The 18,920-nt window shown below is 31.8% G+C and overlaps 1 protein-coding gene across 1 annotated transcript; it reads right to left on the minus strand.

Annotated features, from left to right (window-relative positions):
- Positions 1 to 158: 158 nt before the first annotated feature.
- On the minus strand, positions 159 to 2,201 carry LOC125812918 (transcription repressor MYB6-like). The gene is made up of 3 exons (XM_049492389.1): positions 2,069 to 2,201; positions 1,353 to 1,482; positions 159 to 823 (listed from the first exon to the last, which is right to left on the minus strand). Exons 1-3 carry the CDS (start codon positions 2,199 to 2,201, stop codon positions 175 to 177), a joined length of 912 nt encoding a protein of 303 aa, XP_049348346.1. The 3' UTR covers positions 159 to 174.
- Positions 2,202 to 18,920: the final 16,719 nt, after the last annotated feature.

Genomic DNA, 18,920 nt, shown 5'->3' on the forward strand with positions numbered 1-18,920 from the left:
ATACATCATACATGTTTCAAGTAAAACAAAAAAAACCCCAAAATGCACTTAAACCCACTCTACATGCCTAGTCTATTTCTACCACAACAATAATATACATAATTTAATCTTTATTTTTGTGGAATAAAAAATTAATTTCGATAAACTATTTCCTTAATTGTAATATTTCCAAAACTACGACAAAAGCCAAGCTACCAAATCACTCTGCATGGGATCAATATTTTCTGGTGTTGCTTCTTTGTTCATACAGTTCTGCATATTGTCATTAATGTCACATAGTGACATATTATTATTATTATTCCCTAGCTCAGCTTCTTTAGTACTATTTGTCCATATTTCATTATTCAATACTTCACCTAAATATTCCCAATCCCAACAATCAAGTTTACCATAATTATCCTCACTTAAGATTTCATTATTATTGTTATTATTATTATCATCATTAGCTATTTCAAGATTTTCTCCTTCTCCGTCCCATAAACAATTTGTAATAAAATCTTGATCTAGCTCTCCATATTTATCGTCCATTAACATAATATCGTCATCCCATAACATCTTGTCATCAGTACGATCAAACTCGATGTCATTATTAACTGTAATTTCATTTGTAGAATTTGAAACGCTAGTATTTATTTTTCTTCTGCGTCCTCGTTTGCTAATACGTTGTTGTGTTCCTTTTTTAGCTAATTCAACAACTGCTTGTGGTAGCTTTTCATCACTTGGAATTCTTAAGCTATCTACTTTTCTGCTCAAATGAGAATTCCAATAGTTTTTTATTTCATTGTCTGTTCTACCTGGTAAATGTTCAACTATTAAAGACCACCTGCAAAGCAAATTAAACATTCATATTTAAAAGATATTTACACAATTATATAATTTATAAAACATTATAGTTAATTTCTAAGAATAAATACTAAATGTTATTTGATAAAACTAATAACTAGTTAATTTATCATCACACTGTAAAAAAATATTTTCACTATCATAAATATGACTTAAATTTGATGAGAAAAGAAATGTATTTAACAATTCTACATACTCGTATTTAAAAAGGACTTCTATTTAATTATTTAAGAGATAATTACCATCATATCAAGTGGAATTATTTATTCTAAAAATTATACAGATAAAATAAAAATTAATATATATAGAGAGTTAAATTATACCATATTTCCTTTTTTTTTTCTTTAAATAGTGTAATAAATCAAGGGACTAAAAAAATATTCATCAATACCAAAAAAATTAGCTAATATATTTTAATAGCATAATATTTTAAGGATATATCAATGGTCTATCAAATATAACGTCTTTATTATATAAAAAAATCTAAAGTCTATTGAAAACGAACAAACCTGTTACCCAAAGTTGCACGCAACTTGATGATTATAGCTTCTTCGTCAGAGGTTATGTTACCCCTCTTCAAATCAGTCTTCAAATAATTAATCCATCTTAATCTGCAACTCTTTCCACATCTTAGTAACCCTATTAAAGAGCCACAAAAATAAAATTAAAAAGTAATTATTTATTATTCACTTTGCAACGAAACGATGAACACATAACTCAGTAAATATTTCTAACTCAATCACTAATTGGCTCGTAACAAATGATGGAGTAAAAAATTTAACTCAAAGTGTTAAACTACAATATACAAAACACATGGCAAACAATGTCCACCTTACTAATTTTTAGTCTATATAGCACCACCACTGCTTCTGACAAAGATGTTGGTCTAAATAACTCAAAAGTACTCTTAAAATAGTGTGATATTAATTAGCCGACTTAATCCAAAGTCATACAGTTTTCCCAAAAAGTCTCACACCATATATATTAAGAGTTTTCCTATACATTATACATTAGTTTATATTTCTATTTATGATGTTAATATATAAAATTTTGTTTGCATACTCAATTAAAGAATCTAGTATAAAAGGAACGTATTGAAAGTAAACAAAAATGGAATCTCTCACTCGATCGCCAACCGATTTTTCTATAAATAAAAAAGAAAGAAGTTAACTTTTAGATGAGATAATTACACACTAACGGTATGTATTAAAAAAATGTTAATTACCAGCATTTTTGGGTAATGACCTCCAAGAACCTTCACCATTAGCTTGAATATAGTTGGTGAGGATTTCATCTTCTTCTGAAGTCCATCTCCCTCTCTTAAGACCTACTTTCTCACAACAAGGTGTTCTTCCCATTCTAAGATATTTGATAAGTGAAGAAACTGCAAACTAATGAACCCCCCAAACATAATGTCAATAAATAGATAGAAGAAACAAGTAGTTTACTAATTAACCCCACCTCACCTACTCACCTCTTCCTATTTTTATGGTGGTGCTAATTTGGACGTATGTAACAATGCAACCTTTCATTTATCTTGATGTATGTACGTACTTATGTGATTTTCTTAACTATTCGAAATGGTCTTTTATTTTACAAAAATAGGAATAAAATTAGTATAAAAACCTAAATTCAAGACACCTTGTTGTGAAGAAGTTGCATCACTTAGTTTTTTTTCTTTTTTGTGGCTTAACACTGAATATCCAAGTGTCAAATACAACTTTAACGATTATAAAAGCGGCTTCCTAATGACACATATATAAGTTAAAATCTACCGTCTGATACAGATTTGACAGAATCCAGTATCTTTAACGTCTCAAATTTATTATTTTTCTTTTAATATAATAAAAGGTTGAGCCAAAATTTGGAACCTATGACATAATTGTTGACAACTTTAAGGATAGGACACATCTTTAAAGGTAACAAAACATTATTATAGACGTGTGGACCAAATTAAAAAATGGAAGATTTTGCATTATGTGTCACTCGTAGAGTTAATTGTTTGGAGATGGAAGCTAAGAGACCACACAATATAGAAAGCCGTGGCGTGTGCACCGTCAAGTGCTCTGTCTACCACGTTGTTTCTTCATTCATTGCTATTACTGAAAATTATACTCTATATTATATACACGAGAAATTTTAATAACTCAATTAATTGGTTATTTAAATTTTCATTTTTGTTAATTTTTATTTATTAATAAACGATTCAATTTCCTACCTTGTAATCTCTGTCTCCAATTTCTCTTTCATCTATCACTAATTTAGAAAAAAGAAAAAAAAAAGTAGATGTTGATTTTTTTTTTACTTTTTCTATATTTTACCTTGTTATAATTTGAATCTCTTCCATGAAAAATTAGGATTGTATTTAATTAAAGTGAATGAATTTTCATTTATCGCATAGTTAGTGCGGAGTAAAGAAAGCCAAAAAAGGGTTTTATATAAATTATTATTGAATCCCCATCATTGAATAATTATATTATGAAAATAGTTATATATAAACTATTGAATTGTCTTGAAATAAGTGAATATTTTGGTGTAGTTACTAGTGACAACGAGGAATAAAAAAAATATTTAGATAAATAAGTTAAATTGTTGAATTGTCTCGAAATAAGTGAATATTTTTGTGTAGTGACTAGCGACATAGAAGAATCAAACATATTGACATGAAATATACAAATATGTCTCAATTTTGGATGTATACAAGTAGACATTTAATTTTTTTTAAAATTGAATAAATAGATGTATTTGTTCTACGTGACAATCTTATGTCATGTTGTGTGGTGTTCTATGTGTATTATGTCACGTAAGATGTGTGTCTACTTATTTAATTTTATATAAGTTTAAGTGTCTACCCGTGCATATCTAAAGTTGGAAGGCGTAACTATCAGCTAAAAGCCTAAAACCAAATTAAAAGACATATTTATGTATTATGACAAAAATATATAGATAAATAAGTTAATTTGCACCACATCCCCCTTCTTCTTTTTAATCATGGTTTATCTGGAATTTATTAATTCAACTAATTTAGATTTATAATATGTCGTACTACTCTTAAGGAAAAGGTCTTCTTATATCAAAAAAATCTTATTTATCCCATGATTAATAATAAAACAAACTAGTGGAGTATTTCAATAAAATCTCCTCCATAAAAAAATCATAATATATAAATAAAATAAAAATTACTATTATGTTTTTATGCGTACACGAACGATTGAATCTCTCTGATATTAGAAAATACTCTTAGTATATAGACTATAGTGATGAAGTGGGTGTAATTTTTTTTCCTAAATTACAAATTCAATCATATATTTAATACCTTAGTAATTTTTTTGAATCTTTATACGAATAATATGAATATTCCATAACTCAAGAAGTGACCACAAATTGATGGCCTTTCTTTTTCCTATCACATATCTTATTAATGTTTCCATTTACTAATGGGTACATCTTGAACTTTATTGAATTTATTTTTCTTGGTTGTTCTTGTAATTGTGGTCCTATATATTTATACGAACTAGATATTATTTCAAGTTTGTCAAAGGATAATATTATTAGTCTTAGTCTTTTATTAATAAAATTTTATTTATAAAAAATCACATTTTGAGGTAATTTTTTTTTAATATATTACCCTTATGTAGAAATGAGACTTCAAAAGGACCAACACTGCATTATTTGATTGTACTAAACGCAGTACTAATTGTACATTTTAGAAAGGACCAACACTGCATCTTTGTATTGTACTAATGGTAGTACTAATTGTACATCAATATAATAAATAAAGCCACTTTCTCTAGAACTTTCTTGCTATATCTGACCAATTTCTAACCCTAATTTGTCGCCTCCTTCGTAAAGTCCGACTATTCTCTCAACTCTTCCTTCTACTTCTCATCTCTTCAATGGCGAATCCGTCTGCTCCTTACTTTTTCCTGTTTGTCTACACACTTTAAATCTGTCTCTCAAGCTTTCCTGAAGATCTCTGTTTGTTTCGAACGAGCTCCGCAGCTGCTTCTTCATGCTTTAAGTTTCTGACCTCCTTGGTAAAGTTGTTGTATTCTGTCAACTCTTCCTTCTACTTCTGACCTCTTCAATGGCGAATCCATCTGCTGCTTACTGTTTTCTGTTTGTCTACAGAGTTAAAATCTGTCTGTGAAGCTGTCGTCAACATTTCTCTTTGTTTCGGAAGACCTGCGCAGGTATTTCTTCGTCGTTTAAGTGAAATTTACAGGTTTGCTCCATCATTTGCTCTTTCTCTTATTCGTAATTTGTCTTCTGTTTTCCTCTTTCTCCGATTCCTAATTTGTCTTTTGTGGAGCATATTAAGCCATATTATACTCTATCTATGTATGTGCTGCAAACTTCTGATCAATAATTGCATGCATTTGTCTGTTGCACTGTCGTCACCATCGAACCACCATAGTCACTACTTGGTCATAACAATTTTACATTAAATTTGTCAATATGTAGTTAACACTGCTGATAATTGTTAAAGTATCTGTTAATTAAGGTACATTTGTCTTGATAAATTCGACCTGCATATTTACAGATAAAGTCGACAGAGAGACGCATGTCAAAATAAAATGTTTGACAAATATTTGGGACAAGTAGATACATTGTTTGTTGCAAAAATGTATTATAGAAGATGAAATTGTTACATCTTTTGTACTTACTGTGTGTCAATATTCGTTGTGCTTAACAGGATGGGAATGTATTACCTGCTCTACATTGTTCTTCTGTTGTTACCCGCTTCAATTGATTTCATCAATAGGTTAGACTATTTGGATGGAATATTTCTGCTGGTTCAATCACATTATACCAAGAATACCACCTCAATTTCCCTGGTTAAACATACTGTCATTTGTCACATATGTTGTATCCCCGCATGTTTGGTATTCAGAGCTTCTATATGTCTTTGCTTTCTTTTGCCTAAATACTTGTCCAAACAAATTCCTTAGCAAAACCAAACAAAATATTTCATGTAATATAATTAATGATTCTTTCCATTTGTCCCATATGTATTTGTAACTTATTTCATATTGAATTTCCTGCAATTAAATATTCGTAAATACTCACTTTATTTCACAGGTAATTGGCTGCAACTCAACGATAGAAATATCAGTGATACAGAACAGCCTGCTGGCTTCGCAGCAGCCTCTTCATTATCACCACCTTAGAAGGATTGGTTCAAATGCTGACCCAAGCTGTATATACATGCTAGCCACTCCACCAGATTCAGAATCATCGCAGACGTGATCGTAGGTACCTTATATGTTTTCTCCCATCATCTATACGCTTTTATACACCCAGGAGATATTCACTCATATTGTACTTCACCTGTAACAAAAACTTCTGGAATAGACTCAGAATTCTTATCTTCCCCATCTATACTATTGAGTGCAGTAGGAAACTCTCTCATAATGGTACTAGGATGAATTTTTCGTACTTCATTTCTACTCCTAATTTAGTACTTCTCTTATTAATTTACTTACCGGTGTTTCCACATGACTTTTACTTCAACTCTTTTAATTATCGTTTTGCCTTTCTTCAATTTTCCGGTTTTCAGGATACTCCAAATTGTCAGTGGGTATTAAAAATCATTACCTGCTCAAAATATTTCATGTAATATATTTAATACTTCGTTTCAGTTGTTCCATGTGTAGTTGTAACTTCATTCATGCTCAATTCCCTTAAATTGAATGCTCCTAAATACTAAATCCCTTTTGTAGGAGATTCCCTGCAACTGCAAAATAAAAATACCACTCATACACAACAGCCTGCAGGGTCTGCAGGAGCCTCTTCATTATCACCACCTTACAGGGATTGCTTCAACTTCCCGTGCAAACTCTATATACACGCTAGCCACTCCACAACATTCACATACATCCCACACGTGATCGCAAGTATCTTATATGTCTTCTCCCATGATCTATACAATTTGATACAACCACCAGCTATTCTCTCATATTTTACTTTGCCCGTAACAAAAAAATTCCAAATACAGTCAGAATTGTTATCTCGCCCATTCGTAGTATTCACTCCAGTAGGAAAGTCTCTCATAATGCTACTAGCACCAATTTATAGTACTTCCTTTCTTCTGCTAATTTACTACTTCTCATACTGATTTAGTTTCCATTCTTTGTGCATCACTTTTCATTCAACTGTTTTAATTATCGTTTAAAGTTTGTCTGACTTTCTCTTTTCCTGGATAGTCCAAATTGTTAATGACTATTCAAACTCATTAACTGCTAGGCCTAGCATTGTAGGGAAATACTTGCTTCTAAGCTTATCGTTACTTTGTTTCATTCGCTTATCATTTCTTCTTTCACAATTAAATATCTTCACAATATAAAATCCAAATACATATTATACTTACATAACAGCGAGAAAAGTAAATAACAAAAAGAACCAGTGCAGCTAGGGAGATTTCTTTGGTAATAGTTTCGCTTACTTTCATTTTCGCAGTAGCTTTACTTCCGCTGCTTTGACCTATTTCGAGGTTAACAATGAGGTAGAGCACTGAATTGAACATGCAAATAAAGTGTTTGCTGAAACTCTTCATCCTCGGTATCACTTCTATATAGGTTGTCGATAGAAGAGCAGCTTACAGCCAAACATTTGCCACAATCTCTTCAATTTTAGGCTTTATGGATTTTGCTTACTCTTGCATGTATAACCAAAAATATAATGCCTTTTATTCATGCCTCTTTGTTCGGTTCCATTTGGGAATGGAATCATTTTACCGCAGGCCCCACAAATCTGGATGTTGCCCGCATTTTCAGATGTACGCTTAAACAAGCTACGATAATTTGGCTCTAACATTAGCCGCTAATAGAAGATAGTTAAAAACAAAAAAAAAAGAATGTAACATCAAAAGCAAATGGAGCCTTCAAATGATAAATTTGCTATACAACAGACTTGCACATTTAGTAGTATGACACCAAATGTTTCTACTCAAACCTCAATCACTTCGACTCTGCTGATGTAGCTTCTTCTTCATAGCTTTGATAAACAATTTTTTGCATTAAACACTTATAGTAGTCAAATAGTCATGTGTATATACGACCATCTGCAAATGAAAACACACACTTAAAAGGAACACACAGTTTAATTTGATAATTGGTTGTAACTTCCCTGTCCACTTTTTCTGCCTTCCTCTGCAAATGAATACACCAGCTTTACGACCTCTGTTTCTCCCAACTGTACGTAATGTCAGCTTTCTTCTGAATATTTAGCTCATTCCTCCCTTCTCCGTTTCATTCCACGCAATTCTTTATGGTCTTATCTAATAAACCTCTTCAAATTGTACACAAACTACTATGAAACTTCTTAATTTATTGGTTGCTTTGTTTATTTACAGGAAATTACTAAATCTGTTGTTTCTGATTGTTCCAAGCTCTCCCAAAAACACAGAAAACAGAAATGCAGTTCAGGTAATAATGTTTTTGAACTTACATTTGAACAGCTAATTTTATCAATCATTGTAGAAATTCTTTATAGCTATTAGTATAACATCTCTCATGATTTACACCTACCATAAAAGTCACATTTGCCTATGCTGCCACAATCTTTATCTTTATGTTTACCTTAGTCTCAATATCAGTCTGTTGCATTAATGAGTTGGGTGAATTGGCTTACCAAAACATTTCCACTATTATATGCCTTAAATCCATTGGTCTCGCTACACAATTCTTATAAATAGTTCAACGTAGAGGTTACTTATTGTGAATAGGGAAACTACAAAGTTCATTATACACTTTCTTGCAATATTATTTCCCTTTAACTGTAGCTGCATTACATTAACTGCATTACAACATTATGAGTGCATACACACTAAATAACATTAGCTGCGTTACATTAACTGCATTACAACATTATGAGTGCATACACACTACATAGCATACTGCCAATATTGTCTACAACTACATTCATTTGTCATCCAGGGTGTAAGTGTGTTATACAGTTTTTCACAATATTATTTCCACTCTCAATCATGCATTTCCCTCCAAGTAAAACACATTTGAACCAGCCAGACCAACCACAACAGTATACGTTTTTCTAGCCCTAAACTTTCTATTCTTTTTACTTGTATCAATAGTCTAATATCAAATCAACGTGCCTCACAACAAGTTACCAGTCAAAATTCTGTTGTTGCTGTAGACATCCAATAGTTCTGTATTTTACTTCGAATAATATGGAATAATAAATTCTGCATTAAGTCATTTTGGAGTTTCGTTATTCCCATATATCTAATTCTGTTCGCTATGGATAGAACGTTGCAGTAGCTAAACTCAGTAGCTTTCTTCTTCTGCTCTCTTCTGATTTCTCTTTCAAAATTAGTTAAAATAAACCCACAACCATTACTGCCAACACAGATAATATTACTGCAGTGTCTACACTTATCAGCACAGGCTCACCTAAAACACAGTTGAATACAGATGTCGGCTTCATTTTATAACATGAGTAATTCAAACCTAAACTTCAGCTCTACGTTACGTGTAAAATGATTATGGCATGAATGCTTAAAAAAGACATATGCTCATTTGAAAATTAAGAATAATATGATACGTTGAACTTGTGATATCACATTAGTATCGAAGACAATAACATGTCAAAGAAATGACAGAAATTTGCACATTTGCTTAAATTTTTTTGTTGTTTGTCCTACATTTCATGCAAAACTTACACATTGATTCTGTATGTTACCCAAAGCGTTTTGCTCACTTTAATCATACTTGTTACATAATTTCTCTGTCTCATATGTAACACGTTCATATGTGAAAACGATCATAAGTTATTTCATTAGTTTCAAAATAATATTTACACTCCAAATATTCTCTATGCTACACAATCATTGCAAAGACAGAAAACTCATTTAATTAGGCTTATATAGGATGAATGTGATAGAAGCTTCATCTGATACACATGTTTTATTCCTAATCTTTCCACCTGACAAAGAGCCTATGATGCTGCCTACTCTCATTGTTCTTTCCATATATATTTATGTTCGTATGTCCTTCAATTTAAAAATAATTACATTGTTCTGTTGAAGTGCTTTGGTTTTTTCCTTCCACTTGCTTCTTCCAAAGCTCCTCACACTATTCTGTTTGAATTCTTTTCATTATAATTCTTATTTTCCCAAATGCTACATTTGTATATCTCAAATGTATGGTATTTACATTATATGCGTTCAACATGTTTGATCATATACGTGAAAACTGTTAACACAATTTTTCTGGCTTTTTTTAGACTGTAAATATTCTGTCCTATATCGCTCAGCAACTGAAAAGGTATGTCATTACACCGCAACCTCACTCTCTTCTCTATTGCTTATTTTTCTTGAGAAAATATCTTCCAAATGTATGTCATTTGATCCCACTTGTGTGTCTATTTAAATCATTTACTCTTGTGTTCGTATGTCTGTTGCACTAGATGTCACACAGAAACATCCACAATTCAAATACACAAGGGTTCCATGAACAACATCTGTTTAGTCACTAATGTGTCAAAATTTTAGCAGTCAATCTTAGTGACAATACATCAAAGAGAATAGGTGTAGGCTCTACAAACCCAATTGTCAACCGTTTAGTAATAACATTTTCCTTAGGTGCCTATAATTTTTGTTAGCTTTTTCGCATTTTTATGCCCTACATTTAACTTCGCCAAAAATGATTTCATTACGCTTCTCTTTCAAACCCTGCATGAAAGTACTTTGTTCTAAATTTATATAGTTCAGTGCACATGAAAAAGTTTTTTCCTTGCTTGCAACAGGCCTCATGAAAATGAAGGTGACAAAAATTAAGAGCACATCATTAGACAACATTCCTTAAATTCTATCTAATAGGAGCTATAACATGTAAAAATCTTCCACTTAAAACGGCAACCTTTACAGTAATATGTGTATTTCTGTGACAACTACTCCATATTGGTTGTGCTGGATAGTATGAGTTTTAATCATATACTGTCAACTGATCATCATATACTGCTGCGTTTATCAGTTGTACATATCACTTTTTTCCCCTTACCTACATCAGTTTTCCACTTTCCTCTGTTCAGATTTTATTGGACCATTTTCTCTTCAAAATATCATATTCTTTTTCTTATTACAATTACTATAGGTTTGGTTAAAATTTTGCATCTTCAGAATAGAAAGGAAATGCCTTTGCCAGTACTATCACCTGTACTTTATTTCCCCTCTCATATTTTTAGTTAGTTTTATGTAGCTATGACAAATAATGATTTACACTTTTAACTTTATAAATTGCTCTAGCAATGGATTTGATTTACAACCACATGTTCTCTGTACATTTACTGGAATTGTTGGTAAAAAATATTGCCCCAAACTTATAATCTTAATACTTACTTCTACTCCCTCATGAAACCATCACTCATGAAACCTCTTCATATTGTTGTACCTCAAAGTCATATTATAACAATCTTTCACCGTACGAAGTGCGTCCAATCTTTTAGCAACTCCTCTTAATTAGATTTTATTTCCTGAAAATGGAGATAAGATGGAACTTTCACAGTTCGAAGACCTAAACTTATCCCAATTTTTCCCCCCACAATCACTTTACACATATGAATAAAAGTTTGGGTGCTTTCAAATGGTCACCAGTTATTTGCAAATGCATACAATATGTTTGACTTCTTTGCCATATCGTCTCTTCAGTCTATTTCCGTGGAAATAATAACCCATCGTCAGAATATTATTTATTTTACGCTGAATTTTCCAGTACATGCTGTTTTTACTTCAGGAAACATGTCCTTTAGCTTATATTTTTTATTCACATCATGGTGCTATGTAGGTATAGTTACATAGCAAATATGCTTTCTGCAATTTCCTTAGGTATACAATATTACTTTTTGTTTAATTTAACTCATGTGATCAACTAATTACTTCAATTTTCCCAAATATAAACATGATTAAATATTTGCAATAATTATCTTGCTTTAATGATGGTGCAAGACAAGCTAGCGAAGTTATGTTTTCCATTCCCATTCTTCCATTGATCAAAACTGTCCACCATAATAATACAAATAGATTCATCCTTCGCAGCAACATAAAGTTCTTCATATGCCTTTTCAACTACCAAACACAATTCAAACTGTGAAAACATCTTCTGTTAAATAACTTATCTTACATTTATTCTAAAATACAATGTTATGTCTTCCATCAAAATATTGTAATGCTTATATGATGTTTGTCATTAGTCCATATTACGCTCATGCTGGCACATGGGGTTTTTTTTATCACTTCTATGTATATTTGCTACATTACATTACATTCTAAATTTTTTTAACAAATCATGAGTTACTTCAAATAGGAATGGAAGAAAATCGAAATAAACTGCCTACCCAACAAACAATTTCAGACAAAAATTTGCGTCGACGTACTAGATATGCGCAAATGTCACCGGACAAAAAACAATTATTTTTATCCCAGCTAAGAGCAAAAAGGGCCGAATCAAAAAGACAAAAAACCCTTCACCAATCAAATAGTACTGTTGCTCTTACAATTACCACTTCTTCATTATCTCCTCAACAAGGTTAGCTATGCATATTCTTATGTTCCTTCTACCAAAACTATCTTTTAAATATCTATAGCTATAGTTACACGCTTCAACTGACCTACTCTTAATAGATTTACTTTCCTCATTTTGTTGTTGCAGCTTCCAAACCTACAAATGTACCATCCACTTCAACTACAACAGAACATATAGTTACTTGCTTATCTACCTTCAAACAAGGTCAGTTCACAGATATTGCTTCAACTATTTTGCCTATATTCATTTCTAATAATTACCTAGCTATCTGTAAATATTTTCATTCGGTCAAATAGAAATGATCAATTACTTCAAACAGGAATAGAAGAAAATAGAGATAATGTGCCTACCCAGGAACAAACTTCTGATAGAAATTTGTGTCGACGTACTAGATATGCACAAATGTCACCGGAGAGAAAAAAATCATTTATATCCCAGCTAATAGAAAAATGGGCTGAATCAAAAAGACAAAAACACCTTCATCAATCAAATAGTATTACTGCTCTTACAATTACGGCTTCTTCATTATCTCCTCAGCAATGTTAGCTAAGCATGTTCTTTTCTTCCTTCTGTTAAATCTTTGTTGTAAATATCTAGAGCTATAGTTACACACTTCAACTAACTACAAACATACTAGGTACTTCAACTAGAGGAGAACATATGGTCGGTTGCTTATCTAGCTTTGAACTAGGTCAGTTCCAAAATATTACTTCAACTATTTTGAGTATGTTCATTTTTCATAATTACCTAGCTATCTGTAAATATTTCTATTCCTCATACTAGGATCAACATCAGCTGCATGTCATGTTGCAAGCAAATTACCTTCAACACATTCTGCAAATAAAGGTATGCTTTTTTTCACCAAAATCATTAAAAACAATGTCTTCTTTTCACTTTATATGTAACAAATAATTGCTTTTTACCTTGCACAGGTAGAAATAAGTTAGAAATCAATCTACAAAATGATAATTTAGTGCCAAAAGATTACTTGCTTTTAAAGAAAGTTCCAAATTGCAAATTTTGTGTAGCAAAAAGGTTTCAATATGAATCACCAGGTTTTTGTTGTGATAATGGATCAATTAGACTAACTTCTCATAGGATGCCTACTGAGTTGCGAAATTTGTTCTTGGGTGACTCCAAAGAATGTCAACATTTTCGCACTTATAGTAGAGCCTACAATAATATGTTTGTCTTCACTTCACTTGGAGTACGTTATGATAGACAATTAACAAAGAGAAATCGTGGCATCTATACATTTAAAGTTCAAGGACAAATGTATCACTTCATTGATGATTTGATACCCTCAACAGGAAAAGCAAAAAATTTACAATTATATTTCTATGATAATGAAAATGAGCTAACAAATCGAATGACATTATCAGATAATCTTAACGAGCTAGTTGTTACAAAACTCATGGATATGCTCAAACTTAATCCTTATTCTACTTTTCTTAGATCGTTAACAGTTGTTCCAAATTTATCTGAATTTTACATTGCTCTAAACTCAAGTTCCAATTTAGACCAAAGAACATATAACTTACCAACTGCATCTGAAGTTGGTGCAATTTGGATTGAAGATCAATTAAATGATAAAATCCCCACACCACATATTCGAATTTACACTCATAGTAACAAAACCCAATTAGTCAATTACTATTATGGATGTTATGACCTATTACAATATCCACTTTTGTTTCCTTATGGTCAAAATGGCTGACATTGTGGTATTAAAAAAATCAACAAGACATATAATTATTCGAAAAACCAAATTTCTTGTGAATCTGAGCAACTACCAAGTATAAAAAACATTGCTTCTATTGATACACTCCTTCACATTGAATCTACAGTTTTATCAAAAGGATTAAGAAAAAGAGAAACTCTTTCTTGTCGTGAATATTATTGTTATAAAATTCAAATAAGAGATGAAGAACCAAATAAAACTTTACATTCTGGAAGGGTATTTCAACAATACATAGTTGACCAATATATCAAACTTGAGACACAAAGATTAGATTTTGTTTCATTTAATCAGGATCTATTTAGAGTTGAAGCCTTTCAAGGAATTATTGATTTATTGAGGCAAGGAGAAAGAGATGCTTCCAATATTGGTAGACAAAAATTCCTTCCTGGTAGTTTCATAGGAGGCCCAAGAGATATGCGTCGCAGATATATGGATGTCATTGCTTTGGTACAACATTTTGGAAAATCAGACATATTTTTGACAATGACTTGTAATCCTTGTTGGCCTGAAATACAAGAACATTTACAGCCAATGGAAGATGTTCAAATTAGACCTGATTTAGTTAGTAGAGTATTCAGAGCAAAAGTAGAAGAACTTAAAATAGATATTCAAAAGACCAACATATTTGGAAAGTTGCAGCTTTTATGTATACAATTGAGTTTCAAAAATGAGGTCTTCCACATGCCCATTTTCTCATTATACTTATGGATGGATATAAATTGCTAACACCACAATCATATGATAAAATTATATGCGCTGAATTACCTGATCCTCATATTGATCATCAGCTACACAAACTTGTGACCAAGCACATGATCCATGGTCCTTGTGGCTATTTAAATCCTTCAAATTCTTGCATGCAAAAAGAAGAAAAATGTAAGTTTAAATATCCAAAACAACTTACTGAACAAACAACCAAAGGAAAGAATTCGTATCCTCTTTACAAAAGACCAAAAATGATCACACCAATCAAAGTTAGAGGACACAACATTGATAATTCTTGGATTGTCCCGTACAATCCATTTTTACTCAAGAAATTCGGTTGTCATATTAATGTCGAAATATGTTCTGACATTAAGGTTATCAAATACATTTACAAATATATTTGTAAAGGACATGACAAAATTGCATTCTTTGTACATAATAATGATACTAATGTAGAAATAGATGAAATCAAAGAATACCAATCTGCTAGATGGGTTTCTCCTCCAGAAGCTGCGTGACGTCTGTTTGCTTTTTCAATAAGTGAAATGACTCCAAGTGTTTGCCAATTACAGTTGCATCTTGATGGACAACAATTTGTTTCTTTCAAAAATAACCAAACTATCGATCAAATAATAAACAATCCAATGATAAAGAAAATGATGTTAACAGAATTTTTTCGTATGAACAAAATGAATAACGATGCTATGAATCTTAATTTACTATATAAAGAGTTTCCCCAACACTGTGTATGGTCATCATCATACAAAATGTGGTCACGTCGAAAACAACGTTTTACTATTGGACGTATTGTCACATGTCACCAACCGAAGGAGAAAAATATTATCTTAGGTTGCTTCTAATGAACATAAGAAGACCAAAATCCTACGAAGATCTACGTACAATCGATGGAAAATGCTACGCTACATTTAGAGAAGCTGCAGAAAAAAAAGGCTTATTATATTCTGATAACAACTTAATTGAGTGTATGTCTGAAGCTGTAAGCTATCAAATGCATTATAGTTTAAGAAGATTATTTGCAACATTATTAGTTTATTGTAATCCTGGTAACCCAAAAGATCTTTGGAACAAATATGAAGACTCTATGTCAGAAGATTTTAAAATTATTTCAACTATTACAAAAAAAGATATCCACCAATTAGTTTTAAATCATATCAATGAAGTTCTACTTTCAATGGGACATAACATAAATGAATTTAAAGATATATTTGGAAATGTTAGATTTTCTAAAACAACTAATGAGGCAAAAGAAATATATTTCAGAAGAAATATAATAGTCTCTGAAAAAGATATACATCTTCAAAGCAAATTAAATGTTGAACAAAAAAGGGAATATGACATAATTCTTGAAAGAGTATATTCCCGACGATCAAGACAATTCCCGTGAAACTCTTTCATTTCATAGAAGTTCATTCTTATTCTTACGAAGCAAATAACATTTCCTATTGATTTGTCCCCTGGACTGGACCTATTCTGATTCTGAATTATCCGTCGCTACGCTGTTCCCAAGGACTAGCAAAATCGAAATAGCGAAATTCTTGGGTCATCTCAATGGGTTCAGAAACCACACGTTTCTCTGGATCATCATAGCGTACTTCCACATATCCACTCAAAGAAAGGTCTTTTCGTAATGGATGACCCTCGAAACCATAATCTGTTGATATACGGCGTAGATCCGGATGATTGATGGAAGAAACACCAAACATGTCCCAAACTTCTCGCTCCCACCGGCCGGCTGATGGAAATAGACTGACTACCGGAGATATTCGTGTTACTTCGTCTGCACTGGTTTGTACACGAATGCGTGAGTTATACCGAATACTCAGTAAATTATAGACCACTTCAAATCTTTATAAATCAGGAGTTTTTTTCGTTGATGGTCCTGGTGGAACAGGAAAAACTTTCCTTTATCGAGCTTTGTTGGCTGCTATAAGAACAAAAGGATGCATAGCTTTAGCGACTGCAAGTTCTGGTGTCGCAGCTTCAATACTTCCAGGAGGATGAACAGCTCATTCACGTTTCAAAATTCCTATTGACATCGATGAAAATTTCACTTGCAATATTAGTAAACAAAGTTCATTAGCAACTCTAATTCAAGATTCAAAGTTAATTGTTTGGGATGAAGTCTCAATGGCAAAAAAAAACACCATTGAAGCTCTTGATACACTTTTAAAAGATCTTATGAATACAAAAACACTTTTTGGTGGAAAAGTTGTAGTTTTTGGAGGAGATTTTAGACAAACACTTCCTGTTGTTCGTAATGGGAAAAAAGAAGACTTTATTGGTCAAAGTTTATTATACTCCCATATTTGGAATCATCTCGAAAAATTGTGCTTATCTGAAAACATGCATGCAAAAAAAGATCCAGCATTTTGTGCATATTTAATGAGAATTGGAAATAGACAAGAAAAAACTAACAACTGCAACAAAATTGAAATTCCAATAATTTTGTCATTCCCTTTACACATGAAATAGAATCTTTGAATCTTTTGTTTAATGTAACTTATCCTGATTTCTGTACATTCTATTCTAATCCATCTTTTATAACTTTCCGTATTATTTTGACAACAAAAAATGATTTTGTTCATGAAATAAATGACATGCTTATACATAGATTTCCCGATGATGCTACAGTCTATATAGCTATTGATGAAACAATAGAACCAAATGATCAGTGCCAATTTGAAGATTTCTTGCACACCTTACATCCTGCTAATTTACCACCTTATAGATTAACTTTGAAAAAAAATTGTCCAGTTATATTATTAAGAAACTTAAATCCTACTGAAGGTTTATGCAATGGTACACGATTGATATGTCATGATTTTAAGTCACATGTTATCAGTACTACTATTTCCAGTGGTGATTTTAAAAATAAACATGTTTTTATTCCAAAGATACCATTACTGGCATCACAAGATGAAAAGCTACCAGTTCCCTTCAAAAGAACACAATTTCCAATAAGGTTATGTTTTGCTATGACTATAAACAAAGCTCAAGGTCAAACATTAGATTTTGTTGGAATATATTTGCGCGAACCAGTTTTTTCGCATGGACAACTTTATGTTGCTTTATCTCGAGCAAAATGTTCAGACAACGTCAAAATATTAATACGCCCGCCTACAACAGAGAATACAAATGATCATTCTACATATAATGTAGTTTATGACGAAATTATTCGAAAAGCATTCTCATGATACTTTTAAAAACAACAAATGTAACAACTAACCACCCTTATGCTACACATTCTTAAATTTCAGATCATTTTACTTTAGCTGGTTTTTTTAAAGATAAGTAACAATTAATACTTGATATTACTTTGTTGTCAATTTCACACTTATTTTATCTATGTTCTAACTTCGTTTTGCCCTTGGTCCATTGTGTTTTCCTGTAGGCTTTTTTCCATACTTCCAACGATCTGCTCACCATAGAAGTAACCGTGCAATTGAAGAACGATTTTGCTATTGGAGGAACACTACATTCCGTTCATCTATATGAACATTAAGCTTTAAAACACAACAATTGTTGATGAGGACAGGTACCCCCACATCGTCATTTCTTTTTATTCTTTCTCTTTTGTCTTTGTTCTTCTTCATTGCATCTACGAAAAACACCTGTGGACAAAAAATCAAAATCTTAAGACAGATTTTGAATCTGTAAAAACTGAGTCACATTTAGCAAAAATCCTTTTAATAAAAATCTCCATCGGCACCACAAGCTTTACTATTCACTTCTATAAGATGATCATCCTTCGCTTCCAAATCTTCTACCATTTTTTGGATCACTCAAACATCCACAGCACGATTTTTAGCAGCTTCTTCCTCCTGAAGTGATACTTTACTTTCCAACTCTTTTAACTTTTCCAAGCATAACTTCAGTTTTGCCTCAACTTTAGCTTTTCCATTTTTTTGCTCCTCATTTTTCCTCTACATATCCTTCAATCGATTCTCCATCGATTAAAGGATATGCAAAGGAAAAATCAGCAGCTAAAAAATGAAGAAGTTGAAGTTGAGGCAAAACTAAACATGTATTTGGAAAAGTTCAAACAGTTTGAAAGTACAGTATCACTTTAG

This window comes from Solanum verrucosum, unplaced genomic scaffold (assembly GCF_900185275.1).
Source record: "Solanum verrucosum unplaced genomic scaffold, falcon-dt-bn FXZP01000144.1, whole genome shotgun sequence".
Taxonomy (NCBI): domain Eukaryota; kingdom Viridiplantae; phylum Streptophyta; class Magnoliopsida; order Solanales; family Solanaceae; genus Solanum; species Solanum verrucosum.

Coding starts and splice junctions, on each gene's coding strand:
- LOC125812918 (XM_049492389.1), bottom strand. CDS start 2,201: ATGGGAAGAACACCTTGTTGTGAGAAAGTAGGTCTTAAGAGAGGGAGA. Junction 1,483..2,068: donor GTCATTACCCAAAAATGCTG/GTAATTAACATT, acceptor GCTCTTTAATAG/GGTTACTAAGATGTGGAAAG. Junction 824..1,352: donor CGTGCAACTTTGGGTAACAG/GTTTGTTCGTTT, acceptor TTTGCTTTGCAG/GTGGTCTTTAATAGTTGAAC.